Here is a 17,282-nt window from a genome sequence, read left to right on the forward strand (position 1 = left end):
CGGCTCATTTCAGAATAGATTTGAGCAAATACTCTGAAAGATGACTTGAAGCAAGGCTGTTCCTCCTGTAGTTCTAAAGTAATTACGATTGTTTTCCCCCTGCAGAATGAAAAGCTGAGTTCGAGAGGATAACTTTGTCTTTTCTGGCTACTGAACTCTGTAAAAGAGAGATGATCAGCTCTCCTCACACTTGTGTAGTATAAAAAAAGGTACAAATCTGCCTGTTCATATTCTGATCACAACAGACGTTTTTTCTCTTTTATGATTATAAACTGGAGTCCACTGTGTAAAATTTGGAAAAACCTGAATGTATGAAAAAAATATAGATTTTTTTAAAAAATCACCCACAGAAAAAGACACTTTGCTACAATTCCTGCTCTACTGTTGTCCAGCTCTTTCTTGCTCTCACCTGGCCAACCCTAGCCTAAAAAAAAAATCATTACATTGGCAACTCCTAGTTTTCGCAAGAAAGCTGGCCTCAATGCACTGTATTCCATTAAATACTTTAACACTCCATTTCCCAAACTTCATTCAATCTCAGATTACTCTAACAGTGTTTGCCATACTTAAGGACCACTACACAAGAGGCCTGCAAACTGTGACCCACAGGCCAGATCTGGCCCACTGCCTGTTTTTGTACTGCCCAAGAGCTACGAGGGGATTTTACATTTTTATGTGGTTGAAACACAAAAGAAGAACGTTTTGGGGACAGTGAAATTTATATGAAATTCAAATGTCAGCATCCACAAATAAAGTTTTACCGAAACACAGCCAAGCTCCTTCATTTACATGCTGTCTCTGGTCACTTTTGCACTACTGGGGCAGAGCTGAGTAGTTGGGACAGAGTCCACACAGTCTAAAATATTTGCTGTCTAGCCTTTAGAGAAAAAGTTGGCCTACTCCTGACCTTACCAGAATGTTTTTCTTTAAATTGATTCACAATTCATTTAAAATTATTTTAAAAGAAAGCTTTATAGCACTTATAAACAGACAGCTATAATTATCCAAACTAGAAGGCAACCTTAAAAATAACTTCAACAACCACAAGGAAATACCACTTTACATCTATCAGGATACCTATCATCAAAACAAAACAAAACAAAATGCAAAGCAAAGCAAAACAAAATAAAACAAAAGGCAAAGCAAAACAAAACAAAAAAAGCAGAAACAAGTGTTGGCGAGGATGTAGAGAAATTGGAACACTTCTGCACTGCTGGCGGGATTGTAAAATGGTGCAGCCACTATGAAAAATGGTATGGCAGTTCCTCAAAAAATTAAAAATAGAACTACCATATGATCCAGCAATTCCACTTCTGGGTATATATCCAAAAGAACTGAACACAGGGACTCAAATGGATGTTTGTGCACCAATGTTCACAGCAGCATTATTCAATTCACAATAGCCAAAAGGTGGAAGCAACTCAAGTGCCCCTCAATGAATAAGTGGATAAGCAAAATATGGTACACACATAAAATGGAATATTATCCAGTCTTAAAAAGAAAGGAAATTCTGACACATGCGACAGCATGAATGAACCATGAACAAAACTATGCTAAATAAAATAAGCCAGGCACAAAAGAACAAACACTGTATGATTCCACCTATATGGGGAACCTTGAGTAGTCAAATTCATAGAGACAGAAAGTAGAATGATGGGTGCTAGGAGCTGGAGTAAGAGAGAAATGTGGGGAGTTAGTACTTAATGGGTACAGAGTTTCAGTTCTGCAATATGAAAACCGTCTGTAGATAGATGGTGGTGATGGATGCACAATGTGAATGTACGTAATACCACTGAACTGTATTCTTAAAAATGGTTAATGGAAAATTTTATGATATATATTTTTTACTACAATTTCAAAAGATTTTAACTGCAACAAAAGTAAAGTAAGTTTAATTTAAAACAAGCTGGATATTCTTGCACACCTAACACTCAGTTTTCAAAAGGTGGATGAGCAATTCTTAGGGAGCCCTTGAAGATTAACAGCAAAACTAGACTCTGCCTACGATGAAATATAAATGAAGTGAAAAGGGACTTTCTTTTAATTATGATTCAGCTTTCTTTAATGTCATGTCCTTTCACTCATGCATACTTAAAAACATGGGGATTCCCGTAAGAGTCCCACAATTTGGGGAACACTAACCTAAAGTATTCCCCAATGAGGTGTCACAATCCAGGAGCTACAATCCTTGCATCCTTGCCAAAAAGTTGTTTCTTGATTAGCACAGGATATTCTCCAGTGAGTGAAAACAAGAGTGTTGCTGGATAAAAGCTCCTTCTTTCACAATGACACATGATTTCTAAAAAATCATTTCATAGCCTTGTACTATGGAACTAAATAATTAAATATATTTGAGCCAAAGACAACTTATAAGACTGGCTCTTCTAGGGTCAATTCTGGGATATCCTAAAAAATTGTGTGTGTGTGTGTGTGTGTGTGTGTGAGAGAGAGAGAGAGAGAGAGAGAGAGAGAGAGAGAGAGAGAGAGAGAGAGAGAGAGAGAAAAGAAAAACAAGTAAATATTTACTGGTGATATGTGTCAAATTTGATGAAGTACTGGTGGTATTCAACAACATCAATACTATAAAACACAAAAATCTTTAAGGAGTTAGAAAAAATCTTATAGATAAAAATTAGAAATCCAGTTTTAAGGTATGGCTTACTACATAAAATTCCTTTCCTAAAGGATCTTAGTCTTTACAAGACCTTTTAGTATGACTCAGTGTGAAATTCCCACTCAATTTAATTGTTTCTAATAAATCAAGTTTATTCCCATGTTCCTTACGTTGTCCACAATAAGTTCCAATATATCCTTTCTGACATTGGCAGTGGTCATCTGCACAGGTCCCACCATTCATGCATCTCACACTGCACTGCTGAACTGCAAAGAACAAAAGATATAAAAATTATCAATCACCAAATTTATAGTATCTATAAGGGTTATAAAACAGTACTAAATATCCAATTCAAGGAAAATACATCCTACAGAAGTAAATGTGATGACTCCAGCATTATCTGTATTTCTTTGTTGTAAATGCTCACATGAGCAAATGTTACAACATGTTATTAAGTATGTGCTTAAAATACATTAGACTAACCGTGTTAAAGGAAATAAATGTAAGGTGACCGGTAGCATAGTTTGTTTCTAAGATGCAGGTATCCCTGCAGAATGCTGGGGCTGAATGCCTGCCACAGGAGCCAAGTGCCCTGGCATCATGGTGGACTTGGTATCCACTCTCATGGGGCTTACATTCTCAAAGGCAGACAGATAAAACACAAGTAAACAAATACCATGATGTCATTATAGATTATGATATGTTCTCTGAAGGAAACTATGTTGTGAAGGAGGATAGCCTAGAGCCAAGAAGGAACCTGGACACAGGAACCAGACAAGGCCACTCTGATGTAACATTAGACTGAATTCTGAAGGACTAGAATGAGCCAGGCATGAGGAGTACCAGGAAGGAACCTCACAGGGAGAGGACCCAGCAAAGCAAAAGACCTTGGGGTGGTATAGGGTTTCCTTTGACTAACTGAAAAATTCACATGATTATAAAGAGGCAGATTGGAAAGAGATAATCTTAGAAAAGTAGGCAGTGGCCAGCTAGATAATGCAAGCCTCCCCTGCCATGAAAGGGTTTGTATTATATCCCAAATTCAACAGGGCATCATTGAAAGGATATAAATAAGACAGTAAAGTGATATGATTTGTTATTTTTAAAGATCACTCTAGCTACTTTGCAGAGAATGGATCTGAAGAAGGGAAGATTAGAAGCTAGGGAACCCCTCAGGAAGTTACTGCCATAGTCCAGGTGAGAGATAAAGGTGGCTTGAACCACATGGTAGCAATGGCGAGGGAAAGATGGATTTGAGATATATATTTCCAGTAGAACCTGCAGGTCTTATTAAAAAGCGTTGATGTGAGGATTTCCAGTCAAGATGGCAGAGTAGTTAAATGCTGTGCTCACCTCCTCTCAGGACCACATCGATTACAACTGAATGACAGAACAACAGTTATTGAGAATCACCTGAAGTCTAGCTGAATTGAAGCCCGATAACTACAGCAATACAGAAGAAGCCACCTTGAGACTGGTAGGAGGGGCAGAGACGCAAAATGAGCTGGTTCAATACCTACCTGCATGTGACCATTGAAAACTGGGAGGGATATCTCAGCTGTGGAGATCTCCCCGAGGAGCAAGGGGTCCCAGCCCCTCCCCAGCCCAGGCTGCCAGTGCTGGGGAGAGAAGTCCCCATAACTTCTGGCTGTGAAAACGAGCGGAGATTGTGGTTGAGTGAGAAGGTGGTGGCTGCACTCCAAGGCGCTCCTCCTAAAGGGCCTGTGCACTGACTTAGTTGCTCTGAGCTCCAGTGCTGGGGCAGCAGCTTGAAAGGCACCAGGGACATACAGGTGAAACTGAGTTATCTAGCTTCAGGGTGAGGGCTGGAGGAACAGCTTCTTCAGGACAGAGGAGCTGGCAGAAGCCATTATTTCTTTGTTGAACACTCCCCCTCCCCTGTGTCCAGACACAGGCAGATGCTATATCTGAGTCTCCATCAAGCTAGCTATCACATTTCGTCTAGCTCACCCTAGTGATTCCCTAAGAGTACACCCCACCCAACTTTTGGGCACACCCAAGCCCCTTACAGTGGCATTTCCATATAAACAGCCTACCTTGGCTCATGCTACAAATTTTCCTAAAATCTCTCAAAGGTTCACAAAACCCAAATAAGAAGCATCTGGCTGCACTGCTGAACTGCAAAGAACAAAAGATATAAAAATTATCAATCACCAAATTTATAGTATCTATAAGGGTTATAAAACTGTACTAAATATCCAATTCAAGGAAAATACATCCTACAGAAGTAAATCTTCTGACTCCAAAATGAGCTGGAACAGCTCTAAGCCTCGAACAAGCAGCTGACTGAGCAGCTCTAAGCCTAGAACAAGCAACAGTCAGCCTTGGTTTGCTGCTCGGCCTCTCAAGACACCTTCAAGCATAGCATGGGCAGAGGCCATTTGCAGATTGCTTTGTGCCTCATGTCAGGTGGCCCCAGGCAGGGCACAGGCTACAGCTGAACTTGGCCTCCAGCAGGTGCCCTCCCAGGGGGCTTCAGGGTTGGCAAGCCCAGTGGCCAGCTTTGGACTGAACTGGAGCATCACCCGGCTGCCTTCAAGAATGACACCCCCAAAGGGCAGACTGAGCAGGCACAAGAGCCCTGCTAAAGTGAATCTTTTTCTGTATAGTCAGCCCCTGCACCACAGCTCCTCCACTGTAGCCACGGCCAGTCCTCACAACCAAGGAACTTGAGGGTCGATCCCTCCTATTGACTTGCAAACAGCAACCAAGGCTCAACTACAACAGGAGGGCACACACAACCCACACAAGGGACACATCTGGAGCATCTGGCTCTGGTGACCAGGGAGACTGCATCGCTGGTTACCACAGTAGGTCCCACAGCACACCTACTACATAAGGCCACTCTACTAAGACTGGTAGGCAAAGCAGCCCTGCCTGACACACAGAAACAAACAGGAAGGCAGCCAAAATGGGGAAATAAAGAAACATGTCCTAAATAAAAGAACAGACCAAAGTTCCAGTAAAAGAACTAAACAAAATGGAGACAAGCAATCTACCAGACGCACAGTTCAAAACACATAGGATGCTCAGTGATCTCAGGGAGAACTTCAAAAAGAGAAAGAAAAAATAAAAATGGAGATAGAAAATAAAAAAGAACCATTCAGAAATAAAGAATACAATAACTGAAATGAAGAATACATTAGAGGGAATCAACAGATTAGATGGAGAGGATTGAATCAGTGATTTAGAAGATAAGGTAGCAGAAAACACCCAATCAGAACGGCAAAAAGAAAAAAGAATCCAGCTTTTCTGTCAGTTTATGCCGCCAGTAAGCATTGTTAAAATTTCCCTTCCCACGGTCATCATGTCTAAGTCAGAGTCTCCTAAAAAGCCTGAACAGCTGCTGACGCACTTCATCGGAGGTTTGAGCTTTGAAACAACTGATGAGAGTCTGAGGAGCCATTCTGAGCAATGTGGAATGCTCACAGACTGTGGGTAATGAGAGATCCAAACACCATGTGCTCCAGAGGCTTTGGGTTTGTCACCTATGCCACCATGGAGAAAGTGGATGCAACCATGAGGGCGAGGCCACACAGGAGTATGGAAAAGCTGTGGGACCAAAGAGGGCTGTCTCAGGAGAAGATTCTCAAACCCCTGGTGCCCACTTCACTGTGGAAAACATTTTTGTGGGTGGTATTAAAGAAGAGACTGAAGAACATCACCTAAGAGATGATTTTGAACAGTGTGGGAAAACTGAAGTGATTGAAATCATGACTGACCGAGGCAGTGGGAAGAAGAGAGGCTTTGCTTTGGTCACCTTTGATGATCGTGACTCTGTAGACAAGATTGTCATTCAGAAATACCACACTGAATGGCCACAACTGTGAAGTAAGGAAAGCCCTATCTAAACAAGAGATGGCTAGTGCTTCATCCAGCCAAAGAGGTCGAAGTGGTTCTGAAAACTTTGGTGGTGGTCAAAGAGGTGCTTTTGGTGGGAATGACAACTTTGGTCGTAGAGGAAACTTCAGTGGTCGAGGTGTCTTTTGTGGCAGTCGTGGTGGTGAGTATATGGTGGTAGTGGGGATGGCTATAATGGATTTGGTAATGATGGAAGCAATTGTGGAGGTGGCAGAAGCTACAATGATTTTGGCAATTACAACAATCAATCTTCAAATTGTGGACCCATGAAAGGAGGAAACTTTGGAGGCAAAGCTCTGGCCCCTGTGGTCGTGGAGGCCAATACTTTGCTAAACCACAAAACCAAAGTGGCTGTGGTGGTTCCAGCAGCAGCAGTGGCTATGGCAGTGGCAGAAGGTTTTAATTACTGCCAGGAAACAAAGCTTAGCAGAAGAGGATGCCAGACAAGTGACAGGGAAGGTACAGGTTACAACAGATTTGTGAACTCAGCCAAGCACAGTGGTGGCAAGGCCTAGATGTTACAAAAAAGACATGTTTTAGACAATACTCATGTGTATGGGCAAAAAACTCAAGGACTGTATTTGTGACTAATTGTATAACAGGTCATTTTAGTTTCTGTTCTGTGGAAAGTATAAAGCATTCCAACAAAGGGTTTTAATGAAGATTTTTCTTTTTGTACCCATGCTGTTGATTGCCAAATGTCATACTCTGATCGTGACACTGAATGAATGTGTCTTTAAAAAAAGAAAGAAAGAAAAAAAAGAATCCAATAAAATGAGGATAGCTTAAGAGACCTCTGGGACAACATCCAGCATAACAACATTTGTATCATAAGGGTGCCAGAAGGAGAATAAAAAAAGCAAGGAATTGAAAACCTATTTGAAAAAATAATGACTGAAAACTTTCCTAACCCAGTGGAAGAAATATATACATACAAGCCCAAGAAGCTCAGAGTCCCAAACAAGATGAACCCAAAGAGGCCCACACCAAGACACATAATTAAAATGCCGATGGTTAAAGACAAAGAGAGAATCTTAAAAGCAGCAAGAGAAAAGCAGCTATTTATCAACAAGAGAGCTCCTATAAGACAGCTGACTTCTCAACAGAAACTTTGCAGGCAAGAAGGGAGTGGCAAGAAATATTCCAAGTGATAAAAAAACAACGATAAATAACCAAGATTACTCTACCCAGCAAGGCTTATTATTTAGAATCAAAGGACAGATAAAGAGCTTCCCAGACAAGAGAAAGCTAAAGGAGTTCATCACCATCAAACCAGTATTATAAGGAATCTTACAGGAACTTCTTTAAGAAGAAAAAAAAGAATAAATATGAATAATAAAATGGCAATAACTACATATCTATCAATAATCACTTTCAATGCAAATGGGTTAAGTGCTCCAATCAAAAGATAGGGTGGCCAAATGGATAAAAAAACAAGACCTTTACATATGCTGCCTACAAAAGACTCACTTCAGATTGAAAGACACAGAGAGACTGAAAGCAAAGGGATGGGGAAAAGATATTTCATGAAAGTAGAAACGGAAAAAAAAAAAAAAAGCAGTGGTATCAATACTTATACCAGATAATATAGACTTAAAACAAAGGCTGTAACAAGTAATAAAGAAGGATCCAGTAATCCCACTTCTGGGTAATTAACCGAGGAAACCCAAAACACTCCTTCGAGGGGACACGTGCATCCATATGTTCATTACAGCATTGTTTACAAATGTAAAGATGTGGAGGCAGCCAATTGTCAGTCAGTGGAAGAATGGACAAAGAGGAGGTGGTACATATATACAATGGAATATTGCTCAGCCATGGAAGGGAATGGGTTCTTGCTACCTGCAGCGGCATGGATGAACCTAGAGGGTATTGTGCTGAGTGAAGTATGTCAGATAGAGAATGACAGATGCAATGTGATTTCCCTTTTATGTGGAATCTAAAGAACAAAATAAACAAACAAACAAAAAGAAACAAACTCATAGATACAGAAGACATTTTGATGGTTGCCAGACAGGAGGGGGTTTGGAATTGGTGAAAAAGGCGAAGCAATTCAGAAGTACAAATTGGTTGTTACATAGCAGTCATGGGAATGTAGAGTATAATATAAGGAATATAGTCAATAGTATTGTAATAACTATGTATGGTGTCAGATGGGTACTAGATTGGGGTGATAGATGGAAGGAGGGTTGGAGGACAGGGTAAAAAAGATGAAGGCATTAAGAAGCACAAATTGGCAGTTACAACATAGTCATGAGGATGTAAAGTAAAGCATAAGGAATATAGTCAATGATATGGTAATAACTGTATAGTGCCAGTTGTGCACTAGACTGGTCTGGGGATCACTTCTTAAATTATATAAATATCAACTACTATGCTGCACACCTGAAATTAATATAAAATAATATTGAATGTCAAATGTAATTTAAAATTTTTGAAAGGGAGGAAAAAGGTGAAGGGGAATAAGAGTTTCCAATTTCCAGGTATAAAACAAGTAAGTCATGGGGATATAATGTACAGCATGGGAAATACAGTCAATAATATTGTGTAGCGTGATACAGTGTCAGATGGTTGATGGACTTACGGTGATCACTTCTTTAGGTATATAAATGTTGAATAAATATTGTAGACACCTGAAACTAATATAACGTTGTATGTTAGCTATATTTTAATAAAAATCTTTTTAAAAAATAAAAAGAGTTGATGTGAGAAAAAGAGAAGCAGTTGCTTAAGTACTGGGTAGATGGCAGTGTCATTTGCTGAGTCAAGAGAAATTGTGGAAGAAGCAGACTGTGACCAGCAAAGTTTCAGGCTACCAAATTCAGATGCATTCAGGAGATGTCGAGTAGGAAATGGAACATATGAATGTGAGCTCAGTGGAAGGATCTATGCTAGAGATTGGTAGGAGTGACCAACATCTTGGCAGTAGTCAAAGACATGTATGTAAATGAGTTCACCCACAGACGACAGAACTCTTGGGAACACCAAACTTTGAATGGAAAGCTAAAGAAGAAGACACAGAAAGGACACTAAAAAATAATAACCAAGAAAAGAATTGTGGGCCATTGATATTACGTAAGTGAAGGGAAAGGAAAGCATTTCAAGAAGATAGTGGTTAATGATGATGAATAGTGATGAATGCTTGAGGGAGGTGGAGGCAGGATGAGGACTGAAAAGAACAGAAAAGTTCCTGATGGAAAGGGAGTGAATTCATGGATCCCCTACTAAATTAAATACCATAAACTGAGCCAGTGAATGTTCAGCTGCCCAGGTAGAGAAATTAAGAAGTTGAACTGTAAAATTTCTCTAGGACTGAGTTTTTTGCTGAGGGCATATAGGAGAGAGAGAAAAGAATAGGATAATGAAGATACGGGTAAGAGTGTCTTCCAAGCAGTCAGACAAGGGAGTAAAGGAAATTAATTTGCTAATCACAGTGATCGAGAAAATCTCAACGAATTTCGAGTAATTGCCATCAAAAGGCTGTGAAAATGACAGATTAGTTTCAAAGAAAGTGAAATGAGTTTTAATCAGAAGTTTCATCAGAAGCAATGACATTTCTTGTATAAATTTTGAATCTGATATTCCTGAGTCAGAGGAATTCTCTATTACCTTTTTTTGGGGAAACTATGTAGAAAGAAATGTCAAAAGTTTAACAACTTCATACTAGTTTGAGGCAGACATAATGATGTATTTAGTTATTGTGCAATTAAATAAATAGCATCTGCTTCCTCCTTGTTATTATGTTATCTTAAACTCTGGCCTAAAAGATTAACCTTGGACCTTAAAAACCCAATACTTTCTAAATGGGTTGTGGATAACACAATCTTAGTCCACTGTTACAGTGATCTTACAGAGTTGTTGGGAGTTAATATGTGTAAAGCAAAATAAGTTAATATATGTAAAGTATATGGTCAGTACACAGTAAATACTTGTTGTTTTTTCCTAACCTTCTTATCTCTTCCCTTTAGTTAATCCACAAAACAGGATATGAGCCGCAGGAATTAAGTAAAGCAATAAAGAGTCTAGGGTTTGAATCTATAGGTTCAGGTATCAGAACGCCTGGATTCAAATCTAGGTTACCTTGGGCAAGTTACTTAATTAATGTGTGCCTCAATCTCCTTCTCTGTAAAATGGGGTAAATAATACTATCTCACACTGTTCATGTGAGGATTAAATAAATGATAGAGTCAAATACTTAAAAGAGCACCTGGTACATTGAGAAAACCCAGTAAGTTATAGCCATTAATCACAAAGAATTACTTCTCCACTGAATCCAGGCTCTTACTGCATAAACTCATAGCTTCTGGGCCAGAATTAAATCGTTTTTCTTAATGAAAATCATTACCTTATTACCCCTTAGTTTTTGGTGGCAACAACTAAGTCAGCAAAGATTTTTACTCCAAAGATTAATACTGACCCAGCTAGTGAGGAAAATAATCATGGATTTATATCCTCATTGAAAAGGACATTTAGAATTTATTCAAGCTTAAGGATAGTGCAGTAAATAAGGTCACATAAGAAACATACTTGATTTTGATCCACATGTCGGTGATATTTGGCCACTGGAACAAGTACACATGTTAGGACGGGAACAAAATCCATCTCCACAACTATTTCTACAAATTGCTGTAGAAAGCACAATAGGGAAGCAAATAAATAATTAGGTAATAAACCACAGTTTACAACACAAGAAAGTTATAGTTAAAAACAATAAGCCTGAAAAACTAAGATATAAAATATGTGATATATAAAGTCTGATTTCAGATTTGCAATGAAATTACCCATTGTAGACATGAGAAGAAGTTTCACAATATCTTTATGATAATGTGCAAACAAATGAAGCTATTTCAAGTTCCATAATCCTAATTCTTTAACTCTCCTATCAATAGAGGTCATCTTTTCCATTCAATGCAAAGTTTATATGCAGAATTCACCCCAAGAAGATAGTCTTGACCCTAGGAGTTGGGAGGGTTGAGGAAACCCAGAGGTCCTGCATATGCTCAGAAAACACAGCCCACTCTGTAAAGGACCTTCACAGGAGACAGAAAATGTGAAATTGGCTGAGTTGGAGACTCCAGGCCCTAATGACTTGGCCAAGCCTCAGGGGTTCAGTGCACATTCCTTCTCGGCTGGTATCTGACCTGCCCCATCATCAATCTTTGTTCCCCTTAATAATTCCCTCTCTCCTTCCTCCAGCCTTTCTTCTCCCATATTATCTCCACAACCTAGCCTATTCCTGCTGCTCAGAAAAGCTGCTGCGACATTTTGATGGAGGGAGAGTCACAGCCTCCTGCAGCTGTGACCTCCGCGGTAGGAGGGTCATCGTGGCAAAGAATGTTAGGCTCACTGACACAGCACATACCATGGAGCCTCAAAATCGTTAGCTGAACACATTCAAATGGGGAGGCTCTCCCATACTTAATCAGTTCATTTAGGAGCTGAGAGATTTATCTCTATACCCACGAATGAATTTTCTTTGTCCACAAAAGATATGTGCTTTAATGCTCCATGACTGGATGCATGAAGACAAGAAGAGGAGAGTCTGGGAACGCCCCGAAACTAGCTGTACACATCGATGCGAATATGCGTGTTCATATGTCTTGTGCTAGGGAAGGATCTCACAACTTTCAAAGGGATCTGAGCCCCTCCCCAATCATGTGAAGGGCATGTTCTGTAGAAGCAAACTAACTCTGTAATTGTTTCTCTTCTCCAGACTGCCTTTTGACATCCACTTGATATGGCCAGCAATGTCATAGATCATGGCATGAAGATAGAAAACTGATTTAGGCAAGGACATGGCTCCTACCATGGAACTGACGATTCTTAAAAAACGTACTAGTGTTTCTGGTCACCAGTAACTTCCCAATGACAAATGTTCACTAAAATATTGTTTTAATTCAAAGCCCCCTCATCTCCAGCAGGCAGACATTTAGTCCAGGCGTCGGTGATACACAAAGTGCTCCTGACCCAGGTCCTAAACCCAAAGAAGATCTGATGTGCTGGAGATCGGTTGTCCTCAGACAGATGCCTGTCATGGCCACAGGTACGCAGACTGCATCTACGGGCCAGTGAGAAGCGAGAGTGCTTAGGCCCTTTCTCCTCACATGTATCTCAGACGGTGGTATGCCTCACCCAAATATCTGTCCCTCCCACAATCACACAAAACCAGGAGATCCAGAAATACTGCAGGGAGAAAAAGAGAAGACCTGGGTGTTGGTGTTTCAGTGATGCTGGGAGAAGACGCATGGCACAATAAAGACTATGTTGTATGCCTGAAGCTAATATAACATTGTATCTCAACTGTAATTGAAAAATAAATTTAAAACATAAAAACAAAAAACGAATAAAAACAAGACTATATGGTATGCAAGAAGTCTGAGGTTCAGTTCTTGTTCTGCCACTGATCCACTGAAAGTTTGGGGTGAAAAAACAAAAAACAAAAAACACAACTTCTCTGGGTTTAGTTTTTTCCATTGGTAAAATACAACAAAAGGATTACACTAGAGTGTTCTGATGTCTCTTCAGGTATCAAGCGCTACGATTCTGAGCCAACCCCTTCCCACTGTGATTCCACTGATCAAAATGCCCTTTACATCATAATTTCACAATAAATAAATTAATAAGCAAACTTTCCCATTGCTTCATTTTCTAACAAGATTGAAAAAATCTATGAACATTGAGAAAGTCAATTCCATCCTTTCGGAAACAAATATTTGGAAGCTTGGAAGGACTTCAGCGATCTTTGCAGGGCACAGTTAAGAACAATAACAACAAAACACAGAGACTGAAATCAAAATGCACTAGGTTTCCAGTAGTTTGAGAAATACATTTTTTCTTTTAATATCTTCTTTTCCTCATGAAGCCTGGTCAAGGCCAAAACATTAAAATTTTAGAAGTTGCTCATTTTAATATCTTTCTACAGAGAAGGAATGCTGATGTACAAACGTATGAGAAAATTAATCTTTAGTCCCCGTTTTCTATTTGTATTTTACTTGTCCTATTTTTGTATGTGGCCTCATAGTTTTTCTTTTGTGAAATGGTGGAAAGTCAATAAATATAATAAATAATTTATTATCAGAAAATCCTGGAATCAAAATTGTTGATTTCAACTATCGTGGTTTCAATTTGGTTTTTATCTTCATATATTATCATTTAAAATGTCAAAATAATTAGGCTACTGCATTTAATGCAGAATATTAAAAGTTAAAATTTAGGTGAGATTCATACAAGAGATTATAAAGGCATTATATTCTCCCTCTATTTTGTGTATTACTTTATACTCTTGGGTATTTGAAATATTTTTAAGTGTGGTAATTAATATTTTTGTAGATATCTCTTAACACAAGTGTAGCAAATGTTTCTTGGAGATATAAAGATCATTTCAAGTCTGTGATTTTTATAGACTTATGATACATGTACATTCCAATGTATCTCAAAGGCACCCAAATGTTTCAAGTAGTAGAAATGCAGGCTACAATACTATTACTCTGAGATTTCTAAAGCTGATCTTCTAAACAAATAAAGAGCACAATGTTATTCAAAGACCAAAAATATTTAAAGCTGACACTCTGAGGGCCATATATATAATATGTATATATTATAATATATATTATATATTATTTACTTATTTATTTATTTCTACTGCAAATATTCTGGAAGGCGCTGTTCTCTGGAATTCCCATTCCACACTGACCCAATAAAATCTGACTTTACAGATTTTCAACACGTACCATAAACCAATCCTTTCTCCTCGGCTGCTCTCCAACTCAATAATGGCAGTCACATTCATTACATTTAGTGAGTCAGACTTTCCGCAGTGCCTAAGTCACTCCCAGCTAGTATGGCAGGTGTGTGGTGAGTGACGTTAGCTCTGTTTCAGGATTCTAGGAACCATGTAAGTTTAAGCAAGCATGGTAATGCCCTACTGGCCTAAAGGAGTAAATGCACCCTCCATAAATGCCTCACACATATGACTTCTGTGTGGGAGAGAAAAGAATGCAATACTTCTTTTTAATAAAAGCGAAGGCTTATAATGAGAGGGTATACTTAACTACTTATGAATCACCTTAAAGAACACAGTTGTTGTTTCCTATTTTTGCCTCATTACTGGAGATTGGGGGATGTTTCGGATAGAAAAAAATAAGAAACTAGTCTCCACAACACTTAAGATTTCATTTCTTTTTAAAAACTGTACTGAAAAAAACATTAAGGGTCGATCTCAAAGCCACAAAACCAATAAATATAGAGTCAGACATGCCGCTACATCCTTATTATCCTTTGGCCAGTGGGGCTTGCCCTTTTTCTCTGTTCACAATGGCACAATTATCTTTTCCCTAGAGAACATCAAGGTCAATTTAAAGTCAAGATTGGCCCTAAGTGAATACACTGCCTATGATACGTGACTCTCCTCCCAAAAAGACAAGTGTGGCTGTACTATATAAACACACTGAGGAAGGCCAGTCACACTTCAACTCGTGAATTCACAGGCATGTGAAATAAGACATCCCATAGTCCATTACTGGGAGGCTGATAACTAATGACTTCTCCAAGTAGAAGTTGGAGAGCTGGGTATACACTTTGGAAACTGAATAATCAAAACTTTTAAGGTCTGATATGCAGTATTTTTGAAGTTCTAAGACTCACTATACACTATGAGATTTTTGGTTTGTAAATCCTAAATTTAAATGTCTCCAAAAAATAAAGAAGCCGTTTGGAAGAGTTCTCTCTTTTAAAAATTTTGTTAACCTGGGTCAAGCCTAAATCCCTGAGTGCTCCTTCCATATCTAATGTTATGTGGCTGTTGAGATGAAACCAGAGATAATAAAGTGGTTTTGTACAAAGGCCTAAGAAAGCTTGATCTTCCTCAGGCCTAAACTTCACGCAGAGTCAAAAGCCAGTTAATTTACATAACCACACTGTGGTCTTATCTGGACTCTTTTAGGAAAAAGTGGTTTTGAGTTATCTAGGGAATTGCTGTACTCCCCCATCCGTCTGTATTAATAGACACAGAAAGATAAAACTTCCAAGTTATCTTTGAAACCTTTATCGTTATTGCCCTTCAACAGAGTCTAGAAGTGAGGTCTGAACTAATGCAAACCGGCTGCTTCTTCCCCACCATTCAAATGGGGCCACGTCCTGATTATCACTGCTATGTGGCCACTGGATTCTAAATCAAAGGACTGAATACAAGAGGTTGGACCCGAGATGGGGCCGAGAGCTGCCCCAAGCTGCAATCCCAGCCAATCACTCACGGACAATGCACTGGTTTCCTCCAGGGAGCGTCTTCCATCCTGGACAGCAGTAGGAGTGGAACCTGGATCCGCACACGTTGGGCCTGCAATGGACAAGCGAAGTCAAACACACGTAGGGAAGGGTGCAGTAACACATTCGCGGCTTTTGTAAGCAAAGCCATGAGAGTAGATTTCGGGACAACAAACCAACCAAAACTACACTTCAAATGTTTGGGGGCGCAGACATGGAAATAAATGGGCTAGACACTGGCGTAGGGGATGGTCAGAGACGTCTAAACATTGCCTTTCATCTGCCCTCCGTTGCTGCCTTTTTAAAGGACGAAAAAGAAACATGGAAACATATAATTTGCTACTATTCTACCTTCCGGATGCAGAGAACAAAGGGAACATTCTGTTTCGAAAATCCTTGACCTTGTCCCCAAGTCCATACCTACTTGATCAACTGTAACTTTGGCCCCGACGTGTCAAGGACGACGTGTCGAAAGGTGGAGCGCACGGGTTGGTGATTAGAGTGAACTGAAAGCCCCGCACACGTACTCAAACAAAAGACTCGGGAGCGGCGCCCCCGACGGTGGGGAGCAGACAGGCTCCACCAGCCCGGGGGCCTCGTAGACTCAAACCCACTTTCCACCCGACATTCAGAACCAGTTCCAGCACCACGGGCTTTGCATATGCTCTTCGATCCACACCCTGGGGGCCTCTGACCCGCCCGCCACCAACCTCCCCGAGGGGGGCTTTTTTGCCGGTGAACTTGCGGAGGAAAAGAGGGAAGCGCTCCTGGAAGTCTTCGGGGTCTCCTAGTGGTGGGAGTCGCGGCTCTAGCCGCCAGAACTAGGTTTAGGGACAGTAAGGATGGAAAGCTGCCAAGCTGAGGTTCCCCGGATGCGGCCTGCCCACCTACCCTCGGAGCACGTCCTGCTGTCCTCGCCTGCGGACGCGGCTAGCCGCTGCGGCGCCCTCCTCCCGGTACTCGGGCACCGCGAACCCGCCTTCAGAGCCTGCCGCCGCCGCCGGCCGGACCTGTTGCGACGGCGGCTGGGGCCGGGGCAGCTTGGGCGGCGGAGGCTGGGGTTGGCCGGCAGTGCCCTGCACCCAGAGCGCCACGCAGCCCAGCCACACGAAGTACGGCTGGAGACACAGCCGCCGCCGTCTCCCCATCGCGGGCGCCAAGAGCGCGCGGACCGTGGTCCGCGGACAGGGAGCGCTCAAAGACAAAATCTGCGCGGCCCGGAAAAAGTCAGGGTCTAACAAGCTCTTCGTCGGCTCCAGAGACTCCCTGGGGCACGGGCTCCCTGCTCTAGAGGGAGCCCCGGACCGAGCGCCAGCCCTCTGGCTGCCGGTGGGGAACGGGCTCTAGCGCAGCGGGCGACGAAGTGCGGCGGCGGTGAGGCCAGCAGCCCCGCGCGGTCCACGTTGCATCCCCCGGGCCACGGCCCCAAGCGACTCCAGGACCGCCAGCGGGCGGGGGCGGGAAATTACAAAAGTAACCCGAGCAGCCGCGGCGTAAAGTTACAAAGAAAGCGGTCCTCAAAAGA

The 17,282-nt window shown here is 41.1% G+C and overlaps 1 protein-coding gene and 1 pseudogene across 1 annotated transcript in view; one reads left to right on the plus strand and one right to left on the minus strand.

Annotated features, from left to right (window-relative positions):
- FBN2 (fibrillin 2) overlaps window positions 1–16,905 on the minus strand; it is a 266,506-nt gene extending 249,601 nt beyond the window's left edge. The window contains exons 1-4 of the mRNA XM_019732405.3: window positions 16,649–16,905; window positions 15,748–15,830; window positions 11,024–11,122; window positions 2,785–2,880 (exon numbers count right to left, since the gene is read on the minus strand). Coding sequence (XP_019587964.1) covers window positions 2,785–2,880; window positions 11,024–11,122; window positions 15,748–15,830; window positions 16,649–16,905 — 535 coding nt within the window. The remainder of the gene's footprint in view (window positions 1–2,784; window positions 2,881–11,023; window positions 11,123–15,747; window positions 15,831–16,648) is intronic.
- Window positions 5,662–7,711, plus strand: LOC109447746 (heterogeneous nuclear ribonucleoprotein A1-like; annotated as a pseudogene).
- Window positions 16,906–17,282: the final 377 nt, after the last annotated feature.

This window comes from Rhinolophus sinicus, chromosome 3 (assembly GCF_057876585.1).
Source record: "Rhinolophus sinicus isolate RSI-liver-muscle chromosome 3, RSI-T2T, whole genome shotgun sequence".
Taxonomy (NCBI): domain Eukaryota; kingdom Metazoa; phylum Chordata; class Mammalia; order Chiroptera; family Rhinolophidae; genus Rhinolophus; species Rhinolophus sinicus.